This window comes from Bos javanicus, chromosome 4, assembly GCF_032452875.1.
Source record: "Bos javanicus breed banteng chromosome 4, ARS-OSU_banteng_1.0, whole genome shotgun sequence".
Taxonomy (NCBI): Eukaryota; Metazoa; Chordata; class Mammalia; order Artiodactyla; family Bovidae; genus Bos; species Bos javanicus.
The window spans coordinates 17,091,235-17,107,407 of NC_083871.1; the positions used below are offsets into that span (position 1 = coordinate 17,091,235).

The 16,173-nt window shown below is 48.5% G+C and overlaps 1 protein-coding gene across 1 annotated transcript in view; it reads left to right on the forward strand.

The window, feature by feature from the left end:
* Nucleotides 1-3,871: 3,871 nt before the first annotated feature.
* The window catches only part of NXPH1 (neurexophilin 1), a 362,490-nt gene continuing 350,188 nt past the window's right edge, over nt 3,872-16,173 (forward strand). The window contains exons 1-2 of the mRNA XM_061413568.1: nt 3,872-4,481; nt 5,339-5,502. Coding sequence (XP_061269552.1) covers nt 5,449-5,502 — 54 coding nt within the window. The 5' untranslated portion in view covers nt 3,872-4,481; nt 5,339-5,448. The remainder of the gene's footprint in view (nt 4,482-5,338; nt 5,503-16,173) is intronic.

Here is a 16,173-nt window from a genome sequence, read left to right on the forward strand (position 1 = left end):
TATCTTTGAAAACCATAATACATTATAAAATTGTTATTTGTGAAATAAATTTTGTAAACCTGCGATGGCTTCACATTTTATCATACAGAAACTGAATAAAGTTATTTTAGAACCGGAGGGCACTTCAGACATCCTCTAACCCTACTTCCTCATTATATAGGGGAGGGTTTTGAGGCCAGGCTTCCCAGCTGGTGCAGGGGTAAAGAATCTGCCCACAATGCAGGAGACCTGGGTTCAATCGCTGGGTGGGAAAGATCCCCAAAGAAGGGGATGGCAACCTACTCGAGTATTCTTGCCTGTAGAATTACATGGATAGAGCAGCCTGGTGGGCTACAGCCTATGGGGTCGCAAAGAGTGGAGCACGACAAGCGACTAACACTTTCACTACTTTGAGGCCAGGGGAATCTTCAAGTACTTCCCTGAGGTCATGCCACAGGTGAATACCAGGTCAAGGCAGATGGATAATGTATGCTTTTCAAGTTTTTAGCACTATTAGGGGAAAAAATAGGTACACTGGACTTACTATGTACAAAGTGATAAAATTTGGGTGATTTTATCACCTATAGCTGGGTGATTCATGACAACATATTTACTTGGATTTGGGTAAAAGATGATGGTATTCATGCATTTTTAAGACAGGTTCATTTTAGAGCAGAGTTTTATTGAACTAAAAGTTAATCTCTCTCTCTCCTCTCCCCAGCCCCAAGATAATTCAAACTTTCAACTCCTGTCTTCCTTCTCTCCCTCAGAAAAAGAGAATCATACAAATGAACCAAAACAAATCAACCAAAACAGCTAATTACAGTTAACAGGATTATCAGTTTATTTCAGATGAATTCTAATTTTAATTTGTTCTGGTTTTAATTATCAGGAAAATTGTTTAATATCACTGTTTCCTTTTTGAGGTCAGCCATTTTTGGGCTTCTAAAAATTCTTCTAAAAATATATTTCTTGCACATACATATATATTATTGCTTTATAATATTCATTTCAGATTGGATCAGATAGACTTGGGAAAAAGCCAAGGGCAGGGGACTGTGTTTTACTGTGGCTATAATTCAGTCTGTTTATATGTATATTAGGTTGCATCACAGAAAATTTAGAGAATGATTTCTGAAAGGATTCTCAACATGACTAAAGTCTGAAAAAAAAAAAAAAAAGGGAATGAATACTATGTTCCTTAAGGATAATCATACTTTTGTTCCATCTTTGTAAGGCTGATTGTGGATGAATTCTAAGAGTGCATTTTAGTATAGGATATGACTTTCAACAGAAGAATGTGCGCAGATCATATTTTTAGTTCTTTTTAAAGCAAGTGGTAGGAGAGAAGGGTGAACCAGCCATCCTTGTCTCCCCTACCCTCACCCCACCAATGTTATCTTATTAAAACTGGAGAGGTTTAACAGAAACAATAATAAGTTTTTCAGACCCTTAGCTTAGGGTCCTTTTCTGGTTGAGTACTATAGGAAATGAAGACTCCTACAAAGAGACAAAAAATGACAAACCACTGTTGTTTCATATCCCAGGCCAGGAGTCTTATAGGATCCATGAGAGCTGAATGTCAGGGCAGAAGGTCTCAGATCATTACCATAAAAAGCTCTTTGGCACCCTGTGTCATAGAACAAAGTGTCAGGCCAGTCCCCATTACTAGGCGCCTGTGGTGCTTTTCTTAAATAATCAGTCCCATTCAGAAAGAGATTTTAAGGTCCTTCATCTTCAGTCTTTCTATTTCACAAGCAGTAATTTTTTAAGGCTAAATGGCCCTGGAGGCAGAATGTTTTTGAAGTAATGTTTAGAAAAAGAACTTATATCCCGAAGCTGACCTGATTCTTTCTCGTTTTCCTCAAAGGTCAGATGCAAGCTCAGTACTAAGGGTGCTGAACTTGAGCTGTGGACAGAGGCAGGCGGCATTCACTCCAGCTCCGCGTTCCAGCAGGGGAGGGCCTAGGAGCTAATAAACAGGTGGGAGTCAATTTTAGGATGGTTGCCAAATCCCAAAGGGGAAATCAGACAAAGCCTCCTTTGCCCTACTCTGACCCTACAGCCTCAAATATGGGTGCTTATTTTTCTTCTTTAAACTTTTTAAGAGCATGAAAAACCTAGTAAGTGAAGATAGCCAAGGTAACATTGCAACCATGCTATATATAAATGTGTATCTTTTTCAAAAGTGCATTTTCAGAGTCCCAATTAGAAAATGTGCTTCACCACTTTACTCTGCATATGCCCCAATGAATTCCAAGAGGTCACAGAGGCAGTGTGCAACTTCCCAGAGTAGAAGAGCTTGCTCTTTAAAGAGCTATTTTTAGCTTGGAAGGGGGAGTGTAGGCCAGGAAGTGCCTGGCAGGTATGTCCTACAGCAGGGATCTAAACTACAGGCCTGATCTAAGCCTCCTGGTTTGCTCTAGGAAAGGGTAGTTCTGCTGATTGTCACTGCTATTTTGGGGGGAGGGGTGAGGGGTTACCAGCTTTCCCCAGGGGAACTCAACCTGTAGTCCTGGGAGACCTCTTGTGTAGAGGGTACCCTGTGTCTGGGCCCTGACTGACCTGAGCGGGAACACTAGAGCCCGAGGCATGCAATAGCCACACTCCAGGAAATGACAATCCGAGACTCATTAAAAATCACGATTCCATTTTGATGTTCAATAACTAGGGTTCCTAAGGTAAATTTCAAACCAACACTTATATCCAGTTGTTATCCTTCAGAGTGCACCTTTCCAGGCCGGGCACTAGGGACGGGTAGGCTTGCAGAGGTAGCAGGCGAGGGAGGAGGAAGAAAAATGTCCCTGGCCGCACTTGGACTAGCGGACCGAGTCTGGACCCCTTGAGGAGGTGAGGTGCTGGCGGCCCCACTGGCAAGAGAGCGCCTGGTCCTAGGATGTCACCGGACATGGTGGAAGCTGGCCTGAAGGAGTGCGATGGACAGGGTGAAGGGGAGAAGATGAGGACAAGGTTTGAGAGGGAATGGCAAGGGTGAGGTAGAGACACATATACAGAAGAGGAGAGAGTCAGAAATCCTGAGAAAGACCCAGAAAGGAGTAGAAAGACACCGAGGGACAGGCATAGAGTACAAGAAAAACAGAGGAGACAGAAAAAATATTGAGTAGAGACAGCAAGGGAGATATGACGAAAAACAGTGACAGCGGGAGTCAGAGCAGAGTCGGAGCCCGGGAAATACTGGTTGAGGAAGAGGTATTAGCAGCGAGGGAAGTGGCAAACGCTCCAAGCTTCCTCCATCACCCACCTCCCCTCACAGACCACCCCCCACCCCTTCCTCTCGCTTGCCCAGCCCGCGACGAGGAGTGGAGCGCAAGGTCGCCCAGTCCTCTCGGCGGTGGCGCGCTGAATGGCTGGCGGTCCGCAGCGCCCGGGCCCCGGGGCTCCCAGCTACAGGTCCGCGGTGCCCCGCTTAGGCGCTCAGGGTGGGCCGGGCAGAGCTGCACCCTCCTGCGCCCATCCCCGCCCTCCGCACCGCCCCACGACGCTTCCCGCCACTCCTCCGGCAGTCGCAGTCCTCCTCAAGCCCCCCAGGGGGAAGGGGGCACTGCGGCCGCCAGAGACACCGTGAGAGCCACTTCTCCCAGCGGGCCCGGCCCGCCCAGAGCCTGGGAGCGGGATCTGTGTGCACGGGGTCCTAGTTGGTCTCCGAGGAGTTGTTCACCCACGTGCCGAGGTCATTGCCTGAGTCAGGAAGGTAGGCGAGCCGAGCGGCGAACCTGCGGAGAAAGCACCGGGGCACCGGCGCCAAGAAGCCCCGCGCGCTCCAGAGCGTCCCCCAGCGGTCAGGCAGGACCGCGGCCAGAGCCCGCGACTCCGCTCCGGAGTGGCTTTCGGGCTTCTCCGTGTCGCGGGGAGAGGTGCAGCCGCGGATGACCCGGGATCCTACAGGCTCTGGCCGCCCCACCCCTTCCTCAGAAACTCCAACTGCTTGCGCCTGCTGTGTGGCATTTTTTTTTTCTTCCGAAAGGCCAGCGTCTTATCTCTCAAGTTCAAGTCCTGAGGACTTGCCCAGCCTCTTCCCTTGAAGTCACTTCTACCGTCCTTCGGCAGCCTCGGGAAGCAGGGCTCCTTGGACTGCTCGTCCCAGAGCCAGCGCGGGCAGTCCCGTCCTCCCTCCGGTGCCTGCCGGAGCCCGGCGCATTCGCTTCGCACCCTCCCTCTCTTTCTCCCTCCCTTTCTCGCTTCCTCTCTTTCCTCCTCTACTTCCCCCTCCCTCTCTCGCCTCTTAAGTTTCCTGCACCGTGAATCCAACTGTGCCAAGCCTAGGCTCCCGCGGAACCAATCCTGAGCGCGACCCGGGCACTGGGACGCCGACTCCGCCGAGGGGACGAGGCAGCGGGACCCGTCCGCGCCCGAGCATGGAGATGAAGCGCCAGGGAGGGCATGTCCGGGGCGCCGGAGACGCCAGGCCCGAGTAGCTAGCTCCTCCATGGAGCCTTCCCAGAGCGGTCCCTGCTCGCTGTATTCGCCCCCAGTCCTGTGCGGTACGTACCCTTCGCTTTCACAGTCACAGATATGGGGGATATCTCGGGGTGGGGTGGTGGGGCAGCACGAAGGGGCGGCGAGGAGAGCCACTGGTTGGGAGACGGAGTGCGCCTGGCGGTGACCCTTACAGACCCGGGCAGGCTTCCGCTCTAGAAGTTAGCAACTGGCTGTGCCCCTTGCCTCGAAAAAAGTAGTACGTGTGTATGCGCGTGTTATCTCTGTGTGTACCCGGCGCTCGAATGGGTAAACTGAGCCTGGCTTTCCTGTATGCAAAATTGCATTCCCTTTTCCCACCCCCGCCGCACCAAACGCGCGGAGATACCCAGCACCTAATCCTGGTCAGCTCTACCTACCCCGTCTTCTCCCCACGCCCCCCTCGCTCAGTCTCGCTCGCTCGCTCTCCCTCTCTCTTTCTCTCTCCTTCTCTCTCTGCTGGTGTGGATGTGTGTGAGCACTGCCAGGGCTGGCGAAGAACCAGCCGCCGCCTTTAGTCCGAGCCGCCCGGCCATCAAACGCGGGCAGGTTTCGCTGACAGAGAGGCTTGGGCTCTGAACCAGCCTGCACGCGGCTCTGTGTGCCCCGTCACCTCCCGGCTCCACCGCCCGGGAACTCGCACCCGAGGAGCGCAGGGCGCAAGGAACCCCTCCACCTCCAACCCTCCTGCCCGCCTGCCTGCGGACGACGGCGCGCTCTCGGGTTTCAGGCGCTGGATTTACTCGCTTTTGCATTTCTCCTGCCTCCCCCACCTCCGGGTTTTTTGGTCCACCCCTCGCGCCACGACCCCCTTTCCCTGCTTGGTCGCCAAGCCTAACCTTGCCCGCGTGGTCATGGGATGTCTAATTTCATTTGTATCTAGGCTGCTGAGAGCGCTCCTGGCTCTGTAAAGTGAATGTCAGGTGGATCTATGTTTGTGAAGGAACAAAGACTCAGCGAAGGCACCGCCGAGGAAGTTTGAGACGCGGGAGGATGCAGGCTGCGTGCTGGTACGTGCTTCTCCTCCTGCAGCCCACCGTCTACTTGGTAAGTCGCTGCCAATCCCGCGCCCCCTCGATCCCACCCTGGTCGCGAGGCCAGGCAACTGGGGGCGCGCGGGAGGAGGGTGAGACCGTCAGTTCAGCGGGAGCGGCGTTCCTAGCGACGGTGTTGGGACAACTTTGGCAAGCTGGTCTCCGGATCCCTGTGGGATTTTCTGGGGTTTCCTGCCCCGATACACCCTCTCCTGTGCCTGATTCTAAACCGCGTCCAGGGCGCCCTAGACACCCAGAAACCGAGGAGATAGCTGGACGGGATGCTTTATGGGGAGAGATGGCAAAGAGAAGGGGTGGAAGACAGGGAACTCTCAGTAGTTCATCCAGAGGCTTTGAAGGTAAATCCATCCGCCTAACCTGCAGCTTGGAGATGTGGCACGTAAAGAAGTGCGGGCAACTTTGTTGGGCTTGCGGGGTTCAGACGGGGCAAGTATAGCTGTCAGATAGGAAGACCACAAGCCTTCGGATAGAGTTAGGTCCGAGATGCTCCAGCAAACATATAAAGGCTCCCTCTCCTTCTCCTCCCAGTCTCTCCTTTCCACTAGTACCCCAGTTCCAGTGCTGAGCCCCTTACTAGGGACTGGCAGACCATGTCACCAGGGAGCAAATACTGCCTAGTCCTCCCAGAGCCGAGTTTTCTGGGCTCTGGACTTGGCACACTGTTGGAACTGGGATTGTCATGGGGTGGGGGCTTAAAGGGAAGCACTCTGCCGTGGTGGTTGTGGATGGGTAGTTTGGTAGCTGTGGGCACCGCCTGGAGCCAAGACCCAGAGCGCAGTTTCTTGGGTCTGGCTTCAGGGAGGGCCAGGGACAATCTTATCCTGCTGGTGAAGTTGTGTGCTCAGAGCACGGAACTCCATAACCCACCTCCGGGCCGCAGGAGCACACGGAGGGCTCTGTGTATTCTGTCTGGGGGCAAGAAGCACTGGGGAGGCCCGATGGGTTGGTAGTGAATGGAGTGAGTATTGCCATTCCTTAATCCCAAGGGCTTCAGAATCCACAATCCTGGGTGTAAAAGGGTTGCTATCCCTGCAATAGAGAGCGTTTCCCAGCCGTTGTCTTAGTGCCTGTGACTTCAGGGCTGCTAGTCGTGTGAACTCTCTGTATGCTAATGAGTGTGTAAGTATACGTGTGTGAATATGAATATGAGGGTGTTTCAGCTTGAATCCAAGAACCTTCAGTGTATGTCTTTGCACCTTTATCGCCTGACCATGGCAGCTGCGGACGCCAGAGGGCGCTGTGCGTCAGTGTCCTCGCCTACAGGACACCTTGGGGTAAACAGGTGAAAGCTGGGGCAGCCAATCCTAAAGAACGGCCTTTCTGACTCCGTCACCGAAGTCTGTGACTTCCCCGGCTGGAACGCAGACAGAATGCAAAAAGTGTCCTTCCTATTTCTCATCTTCAATCCACCTTGCCCCCACCTGTGTCCAGTAAACCCTATGACATTGAGAGCTTAGAGATGCAGGGCAGAAAGTTTGGCCTAAGGAAACCCAGGAATTGCTTATTGAAAGAAAGGGGAGGGACCGCAAAGTGAAAGCGACCGAGGGGGAATATGAAGGATTCCCTCTACCACGGAAACCCTCCTGCCCCTCTCTCTGCATACCTTTACGCAAGACCTGAACCTCCGGACTGTTCCTCCGTCCTTGAAATGTGCTCACGAACGCACGGCAAAAGCTCGCGGCTGTGGTGCAGTTTATTGCTTGGAGCAAGTATTTCGATAGTCTGGAAAATAATCTATCAAAAGCAGAAGTGAAATCAATACGTTGTGTTAAATTTTAAATGTGTTTGTTGGCAGTTAAACCGTTTTCCACTCATTACAACAACACTGCTGGATTTATTCTAATGCTCTGCGTTCTCAACAACAAGCGCATTAATTCTCCTTTAATTGTAAACTGGGAGCATTTGAAAACCATTCAGTGTGCAAATTATGCTGATTCAATTACCGTTTAGTTACAGACTTCATTACCTGAATGCCTTTTGGCAACACAGAGAAAGGAGACAATTTTTCCAGTTTCACTCAAAACCATACAAAATGTGACCAATAAAATAGAGAAGGCGATTTAGAAGTCCATTCTTTTTCTCTTGGATCTAAAGTTGTTTTGTGTTTCGGGGATTAGAAATCAGACACACCACGAAAAACAAAAGGCTGGTGGCTGTGACCCAAGGCAGTGTTTCCAGGGATTGTAGTCCCATGGTTATTTGTCGGTAAAATCCGGAGCTGTTTTCCTAGAGGAGCAAGAAGCTGATTTTCCCCATGAAAATGAATTTAGAAGGGTGAATTGGGCAGTTAGAACAGGATGGCTTTAGGCAAGTAAATAAGTGGAAACCCTTGATTAAACCTCTAGGGCAATAAGGTGGACCAAGAAGTGGTCAAAGCTTCTCTCTCCATCTATTTTATTAAATAGCAGGTACAGTAACTGAATTTATCATTTGTTGGTAGTCACATCCCACAACAGCCCAGACCTCTGTAAGAAAGTGCAATAGATGCCTTCAGGTTGTCGGGAAATGCTTCAAGTTACTCTCCAAAAAGTCAGGGGTGGCATAAACATGATTTTATTTTTCCCCTTGAATTGACACAATCCAGGGAGGAGTTTAATGAATAATTTTTTGTGTGTCTTTATGGACTCACACAAGTTCAGTGACAGGGGCACTGTTTGTACCTTGTCTCATAGCTGATATTACAGTGCACCTTTCTCTTTAAGACCCTCGAAACCCAGTTATATTTCCCAAGAAATAATCACACATTATGTTTGAGTAGTAGGATTTGTTTAGGTATCTCCTGTACAACAATATTTAGGCGTCTGCTTATATAGAGAGATATGCCTTAAATACTCCCAAATTTGGGGAGGTTTATTGAAAATGAAAAACAGTTCTCTAACCAGCAGCTCAGTGTTCTGTATTTAAGCCATGGTTCCCTGCTTATATTTAGGTGAATGTTCTCAGAGTATGTTTCTTGGCCCAGGGTTCTTTGAATGCCTGTTCTAGGTTGAATATTTTGAGTCTTTTTGTGTTTTGAGAGATCAGTCTGTCCTGTTTCAAACTAGAAGCTTATTTTAGTACTACTGCAATGAGAAGTTAATTAGAAATGTATCTGCAAAGTTACCTTCTGAAGCATACTAGCTAAGATACTCAAAAGTCACCACAGGGTTAACTCCAGCCATAAATGCAGGGAAGTGGGAAATCTTTTTTTGTTTTTTTTTAAATTGAGGCAAGGAAGTCTTCTGTTTACTGAATGTTATTGAATTGCAGATTTAAAAATCTGAAGTCAGCAGGAGAGGAACCTATAGTGTAACAATACTTGTTAAAAATAAAAAAGTCCTGTAATCTTTATTCTCCTGTCAGTTCTGGACTGATTCCAGAATATTTTCATTATGATATAATGGGGTAACAGACAATAGCATTTTAACAGAGTTGAAGCACATACTGAATAATCTAGGGAAATGTGGTTTCTGACTGTGAAGAATGGGGGTGGGTCCTACACTGAGTTGTGAGCTGAAGGACAGGTATGGGCACACAGAGAGGGACCTCCCAGCAAAAGTCAGAGGGGTCCTGCTTGGGGGTCACCTTTGACAATTTTCAGAGTCAAGAAGTAAGTCTAATGAGCAGTCCCAGGGCATGTTAACAAAAAATTTACTCAGAAACTGAATCCCTAGATTCTGACCAGAGGTTGAATGATGTTACTGTGATCAAGTCAAATATTCATAGCCTATTCTAAGAAGAGTTCCCTTGTCCTCCCAATGTACTTTCCACCATTTCTTCTAGGATATAAATTTGCTAATGATCTAGTTGTTTTTTTTTTAATCAAGAAGGGCAAAAAATGGAAAGTTCTTTCTAAAACTTGTGCTTAAAAAAACATTCTGATTCGTCTATTCCCTCGAATTTAGGGTATCTTTAAAATATGAATTCCATGCCAGTTGTTTAACAGAGGTTAAAGTGTGGTTAATATGTTTATGGAATGCTACCTCTACACTGTTAGAAGCCAGACTGTTTGGGTGAATTCCACTCTTTATGAAGAAGGCTGTTAAGAAATGTGGAAACTAAGGGACAATTAGCAGGAAAGGGACCACCAATGCTTATCCTTTGGACTAGATATATATATCTCCCATCCTTTGAAAATTAAGCCAGCTGCCCACTGAGCATTTTAATTAATTTCAGCTTATTCCTGAAAAGAGAAGCCCATTAACCACTAACAGCGGCTGTTCAGTGTTCTCTGTTAAGGCCAGTTCTTGGAGGCAGTACTGTAAGTTACCCAGTTCCATTGAATTTCCTCACTCTTCTGCCCTAGCTGAACCTTCCCTATACAGGATTAAACCTAACTTTGTGAAGGAGCCTATACCCCAGCAGCACAAAATGAGAATTCTTGTCTCAAGACCTGTCCCAGGGCTCTGTAAGAGGAGAAGGTGTTACTATTCCAGGTATTTCCCTGAAATATTCAACTCTCCACTGATCAGCAAAACAGCTCCCTGGGTGTGTGGAAAGCGCTTGGCTGGTCGCACTTCTGCTCACTTCCAGGAGGATGAGAGTGGTCTGGGGCCTTCCAGTAACAGCTTTGGGAAAACCGCTTTCAGTATTAGAAGGAGAGAACTAGAATTGCTCCGACTTCCTCAGCAATATTTTCCCAGAAAGCCATTAAGTTCGTGGCTCCTCTTTGTGTGAAGTTGATTTCCATTTGGCTTCAAATTGTTGACGGCTATTTCCTCCTTAATGAAAGTGTTGTCTGGGTGAAAAATATATCAGGTGGCAGGGAAATTGGTTGATTTTTTTTTTTTTTTTGAGATTGGTGCCCACTGTCTTACTTTTCTATCTGAGGGAAGATTTCCTGTAGACTACAGAAATTGACAGTATTGTTCCGGTAATAACCACCAGCGACAATATTTTCAAGAGGGCATTTGAGTGATGAAAGCATTTGGATATTGCCTTTTCAAATAAGCAATTTTCTGGGCTTCTTTGGTTTTTATAAGGGGTGGGGGAGAAGGGGCCAGGCATTGGCAGAGGGATGCCTTCTTGGTTTCACTTAGTTCTGAAATACCCAGGTACTTGTCAGCCTTGTTTGGGATTCCAGGGTCTGAACAGCTTTCAGTGAGTTTGACTGTCCTGGTGGTGATATTAAGGGAATCCTTAACATCAAAAGGGAATCCTCTTCCTTGCACTCTTCTGGCCATAAAGAAAGCTGATGGAAGCTGTGAAAGTTTGCCTGCTCTCAAGTGACTAGTTAAGAAGTGTACCTTCTTTCAGATTTTTTTTTTTTAAGACAATGTCTAGGTCTGATTCGATTCAGGAAAGTTCCCTTAAAGCAACTCTGTGCTTTAAGAGCTTCAGATCTCATTCCAAGACCTTATCGAGTCCTCTCCATTTAAATTAATAGGGAGAGGTAGGCGAGTCAGGCCGTCCAGTCAGAGACTTCCAGGAGCCGCTGGATGGCTAGTCGGGTCTGCTCCCTCGCCTCCCACTACATTCTTCTAGCCAGTGCTGCCGACTGTTTGCAGGAAGTTGCGATCTTGATTTATCCGCTGCTTAAGCTTGCGACCAGCTTTTTCTCTAAGTCAGCACTAACCCCTCCCGGAGCTTGGTAAACACAGCGCGCGCGCATTTTTCTGCTGCCGATTGGCATGTTGACGACTCCGCTTGAAGGAATGTGACAATAAAGTGGGAACCAAAGCTTGGCAAGCACTTAATCAAGGATAAAAAGGTTCCGCTGTAAGGATGTCACTCAATTTATTGTGAAAGTCGAATGAATTACGTTTAATGAAAGTGCTCCCCAGATGAATATTACTGGCAATTTCCTGAGTTGGCTCTGTCAGCTCAAGATGAGAAAATGCCAACCCAGATCAGGAAAGAGCGCCCGTCTCAATTACTATGCAAGCTTTCCAAGAGTGGCTTTTTATTGAGATGATATATACCGGCGGCTTCTTCAAGCTCCTCGGCGCGCCCAGGAGCGCGTGTGCGCATTTTCCAAGTTTGCTGTCTTACCCTCGCGGGTTGCTGGCTGTTGTTTAAACTTCTAATGAGCTCGCCACGATTCAGCTGCGGGCTGAAAACCTAATTACTTCCTCTGTAAACAGTTTTCCCTAGTATATTTTGTTTACTACCGAGGTGGGGGCTGGCAGGGGGTGGGTGGGGGTGGAGTGGAGAGACTTCCCTTTCTCGGGATCCCTTTGTCATAGAAAGATCCTTGGCGTCTGGTCGGGGGCTCGGGGTGTTGGAAGGCAAGGCGGCACCCGGAGTGGGGGCGTTGGTGTGTGCCTGCTGTAGGGTCTCGGGAACAGCCAGAGTGCAGCAAGTGCCTCTCCCGCCGCGGCTAGCGAAACGCCTTCTCTGGTTCCTACTTCCTTTAAATTAATGAGGGCTTTTTACTTGAGCAAGCCGGAAATACGATGGGGAGAGGGATAGGCAGGCCGCAGCCTCAGCTCACCGCTTCATCTGCATGAGAATGGGAAACAGTGAGGCTTTTCTTGTACCATTTCTATCTCCTACAATAAGACAAATCGCTGCTTATAAAAACCTAGTGTTTCCTTAGAAACTGGCTCCTGGGGGCTCGGCTTGTCCCTGCGGAACCTGACTCTGGCCAGGTCGCCCCCATCATCCCCGCCACCGTAATGGATTCTGACAGGAAGGATCCGAATCAGCGGCTCGAGGGGCGCAAAGAGAGGCTGGGCGCCTTCGCCCCACCGGAGGGAGCGGGCGTCCTCCTGACAAATTCCGCCCTACGTCTCAGACCCCCTTCCCACCTATTGATTTTCAAGGCCATTTCAAGTAGTCTTCTACAGTTAGAAGCGAGAAACTTTCTTCGACGTAGGCTTCGTACCCTCGTCTCGGAAACTCAGTCTTCCGACCGAAGCCTCGGAGTGTTCACGCCGGGGAAGTTGCCCAGTTGGAATCCCCGCCTTCATAGCTGTGAGCTCTGTTGTTTGCTTTTAGCTTCAGGTGACCTCCAGCAGTCCCAAAGGGTTTATGAAAACGCAGGTGCAGCCCTCTCGTATCTGGACCCCAAGCCCTCACACCAAAGCGTGGCATCTGGGGAGCTCTTCGTCGACGCTGTTGAGCTTTGGTGCTCCTGGGGTAGCAGGCAGAACTGCAGCAATTCTCCGAAGGGAGGCCGCAGAGCAGAGAGCGAATGGGGCGGTGGCTGGCGGCCTGCGGCTGGGCAAGCGCGGCCCGCAGAGCGATTCTTCAGGACCGCGGACAGCGCCACAGGCTCCGCCCCACCGGGGGCCAGCAGCCTGGCCTGGCTCGCAGCCGCCTCGCAGGCTCGGCCCCTGCAAGCAGAGTGGCGCTTCCCGCGGACTCCTTGCTACCGCCCAGTCGCGACCTTAACGACCCGCCCCCCCTCCCAGTCTTTGGGGAGCACTAAGCTGAACTGAACTGAAGTGAACTGAAGCTCCGATCGCTAGGTCCCCGAGGTTTCTTGCGGTCTTCTCATTAGCACCCCTTCTCCCGCCCCCTCCCTGGTTGCGGCGTCACGTGTTTGCCACAGAATTTGTCCCCAAGGAGATGAATCCTTCTTTTCCTCCACTTTCTCCTCTCCTGCCCCTCTTCCCTCACAGTTTGTTAAATCTACCCCTCCCAAACAGAAACGCGAATCCAGTGAGGTAGAGCTCTAAGTGTCTTTAACAATGTAAAAGCCTCTTGTGACAGACAAGGAAACTGAGGTAGGAGGAGGGGAATCAACTGTCTCGAAAGAGTAAAACCAAGAGGGGAAAAGTGATTCCCGCTCTATCTCCCACCTGCGGGGAGCACGGCTGAGGCCCCCAAGTCCCCCTCCAGGATGTGCGCCTTTAAAAAGCAGCGCGGGTTGGGGTGGGGCGAGGGGTCCTAATTATTATGAGTTTCCAAAGGAGCAGTAATTATTCACGGAGAGCAGGAGAAACCACGGCCCGAGCAAGGGAATCGATATATTTGCTATCGAAAGTGCCTGGCTCGCCTTTAATGCAGACGAATGGGGATGTAGCCTCATTATTTTCCGTGGTTAGGCTCCCCGGCGTGGGGCCTGAAGCAGCGTGGAATCTATCATCATTAGATCCAGGATGGGGAGAGGGGTAATTTCTCCTTATTTATTTAGCAAAACAAACAAACATCCCACCAACCCTAGCTCCTCAAACACGGATACACAGCCGTCGTCCCTCTTCTTCTTCCCCTCCCTTCGCCCCCTTGCTGTTGCACACTCCCCCGGGGCCTTCCACAGCGCTCCAAAGCCAGACACCGCGGTCACTTAAAGTGCGCGCAGTTCCTCCTGGGCGGCGTCACACGTTGATTTGGTCCAGAAGTAAGCCGGAGAGTACCGAGCCTTGGCGCTAGGGGTTCTCTGTGTCAAAGGCGAAGGTTGGCGGGGAAGTTCCATCCTGTGCTCTCGCCCCTTGCGTCAGAGTCAATCCTTTCTGGACGCCCGATTCTGCAAATCCCCGCAGTATTAAAGGAGCAGCGGTCTGGCAGGTAGTGCTCCATCAACCCGTGTGAGAAGCCAGCTTGGAAAAAAATGGAAGCCTGTGAGAGGAGAACGAATCTGGAGGCGAAGAGAGGTCGGAAATTGAATAGAAAGGGAAGAGAAGGTTTAAGCATAACGCCTCCAGGGTATTCTCGAGGGCCCAGTGAGAACGGCCTCTTCTTGCTCCAGGTGAGATGCTGGCCTTTTGCCTGCAGGCCAGCGAGGTGCAGTTTTCCAGGAGTGGGAGTGGGCCCCACGTGCGCTCACTGAAGTCGCTGAACTGTTGAGGGTCCTGCCTAGTAGATTGCCTAGCGTTTCCCCATTGCTCTTCCTTTGTGGAGCCCTCACTCCATGGCACAGCCTTTCTCACTCTCAGGAGTTGGCTGACATTTCTGGTAGGCCCTTGCTGGGATAAAACTTGTATTTCTGTACAAGTGTCTTCACTGTTCTTTAAAGTGAGGTGTGCGTGTGTGTGTGTGTGTGTGTTTGAGTGCTTGGTCTCCATCTGACTGCCCTTCCCTTATTTTAGCACATCAGTGCTGCAGAGAAGATAGGGAGTGGCCCTAAAAAGAAACCTCTAACTCCAGCTCCTTAATTGCAGGAAAACTATGATAATTATAATGACATTTATAAGGACTTTGATAAGAACAAAATTTAAAATTGTAGACTTCCTTCCAGTCACTGCATAATAATAATATTCTTCTCCTCTGGGCTTTTCTTTTCTTCAGAGCCCAGCTTCTCATGGTATATTGTGACTAGTCGGTGTCTTTGTTTCCTTGCGGGCAGAGACAGCCAGCCAACACAATACCAGGACTATATGATTTATTGGCATCTTTTCCCCCACCATCTTCATTTTCAGAGGCTTTATAATTAAACTCTGTGAGATGTATGTAACATAAATCCAGTGGAGGACCTTTTTATTTATATTTATATAGCCTGCTGAGAAAGGAAAATTAAGGAAGTGCTTATATTGAGGTAATAAGCCTGCTTTGATATTAACAGAAATATCCCTTTAATTTACTTTTCTCAAGTCTGGTAAAAGACTGTCTTTATGAAACCAGACCCTATCCCATAGTCATGCCTATTTAAGGAGAGATCCCAATCAAGTGAAAAACACCTTTATTAGCTTGTACTAACTTAGTGGGAAAAAACCGCCAGGCTAACCACTCGCTGGAAATACATACTAGGCTAAACATGGCAAAGTTGTAGCATGATGTGGGGAGCTGAGCAGCTAGCTGGATACAGCTACAAGGCCCTGCATTTTTCGGCTTCTTGCTGCCTCTGACCCATAACACTGCACATTTACAAACAGATTAATAGGGCCTTCCAGAGCCAGCATAGAGACATCATGCTGTACACAACAGAAAACCGTCAGTCTTAGGCTAAGAGGAAGGAGGCACAGATTTCTTTCTCTAAGATAAGTTATTTCCAGGAAGATTATGATAGAAAGTCTTGTGAAAAGGTCCTGGCTTGGAAGAGCCTTTGCTATGTACAGGTTAAATACACTTACACATGTAAGAACAAGACTGGGCATACGTCTGTACATCTACTCTTTGAAGGAGCCCATAGAAAATTATAATGGGGCAATTCTTTTCTTTTTGTAAGTCGTTGGACTTGAAATTCCAACTTGAGTCTGACAGTACCATTTCTTTGTTAGGGATCTAGTACCTGGTATTACACTGTTGTTCTGTTTATGTCAGTATTTTCAGCTGTAGAATGAACACAGCTTGGGTGAGGAAGAGCTATTGGCAGGATAGCTGGAATTTTAGTGAAGTATATATATGCCAACCTCTCCAACAGAACTTTGGAAAATGATACTTCTCCTTGTAACCTTGTAGCTGAATGCTATTAGAGGCCCACAGGTATATAAAACAGCTTATATAAAATTAATGGACTGCTTTACATTCACAAGCTCTTACTTGTGAAGCCCTTGTAAAAAATCACATCTATTTAAAATAGGAAGAATATAAAGTCAGGTTTGGTGTGCAATCAGTAGGTGTAAATGGTTCGGTGAAATATTTGTTTTGAGTGAGTTTGACAATGTGATGGAAATGTATTGTTCACCTTTGTTCACTGATGTGCTAGTCCTAAGGCTGCTTCTTCTCTTATGTACTTGGACAGTTTTGAAACTGATTATAAGGTTCAAAGGCAACATCAAAGTACATAATCAAAATTTTAGGAAAGATGCATTTATTGACTTAGTAAATTGCAAAGAGATCCATGAGTTACCATGAAGTTACA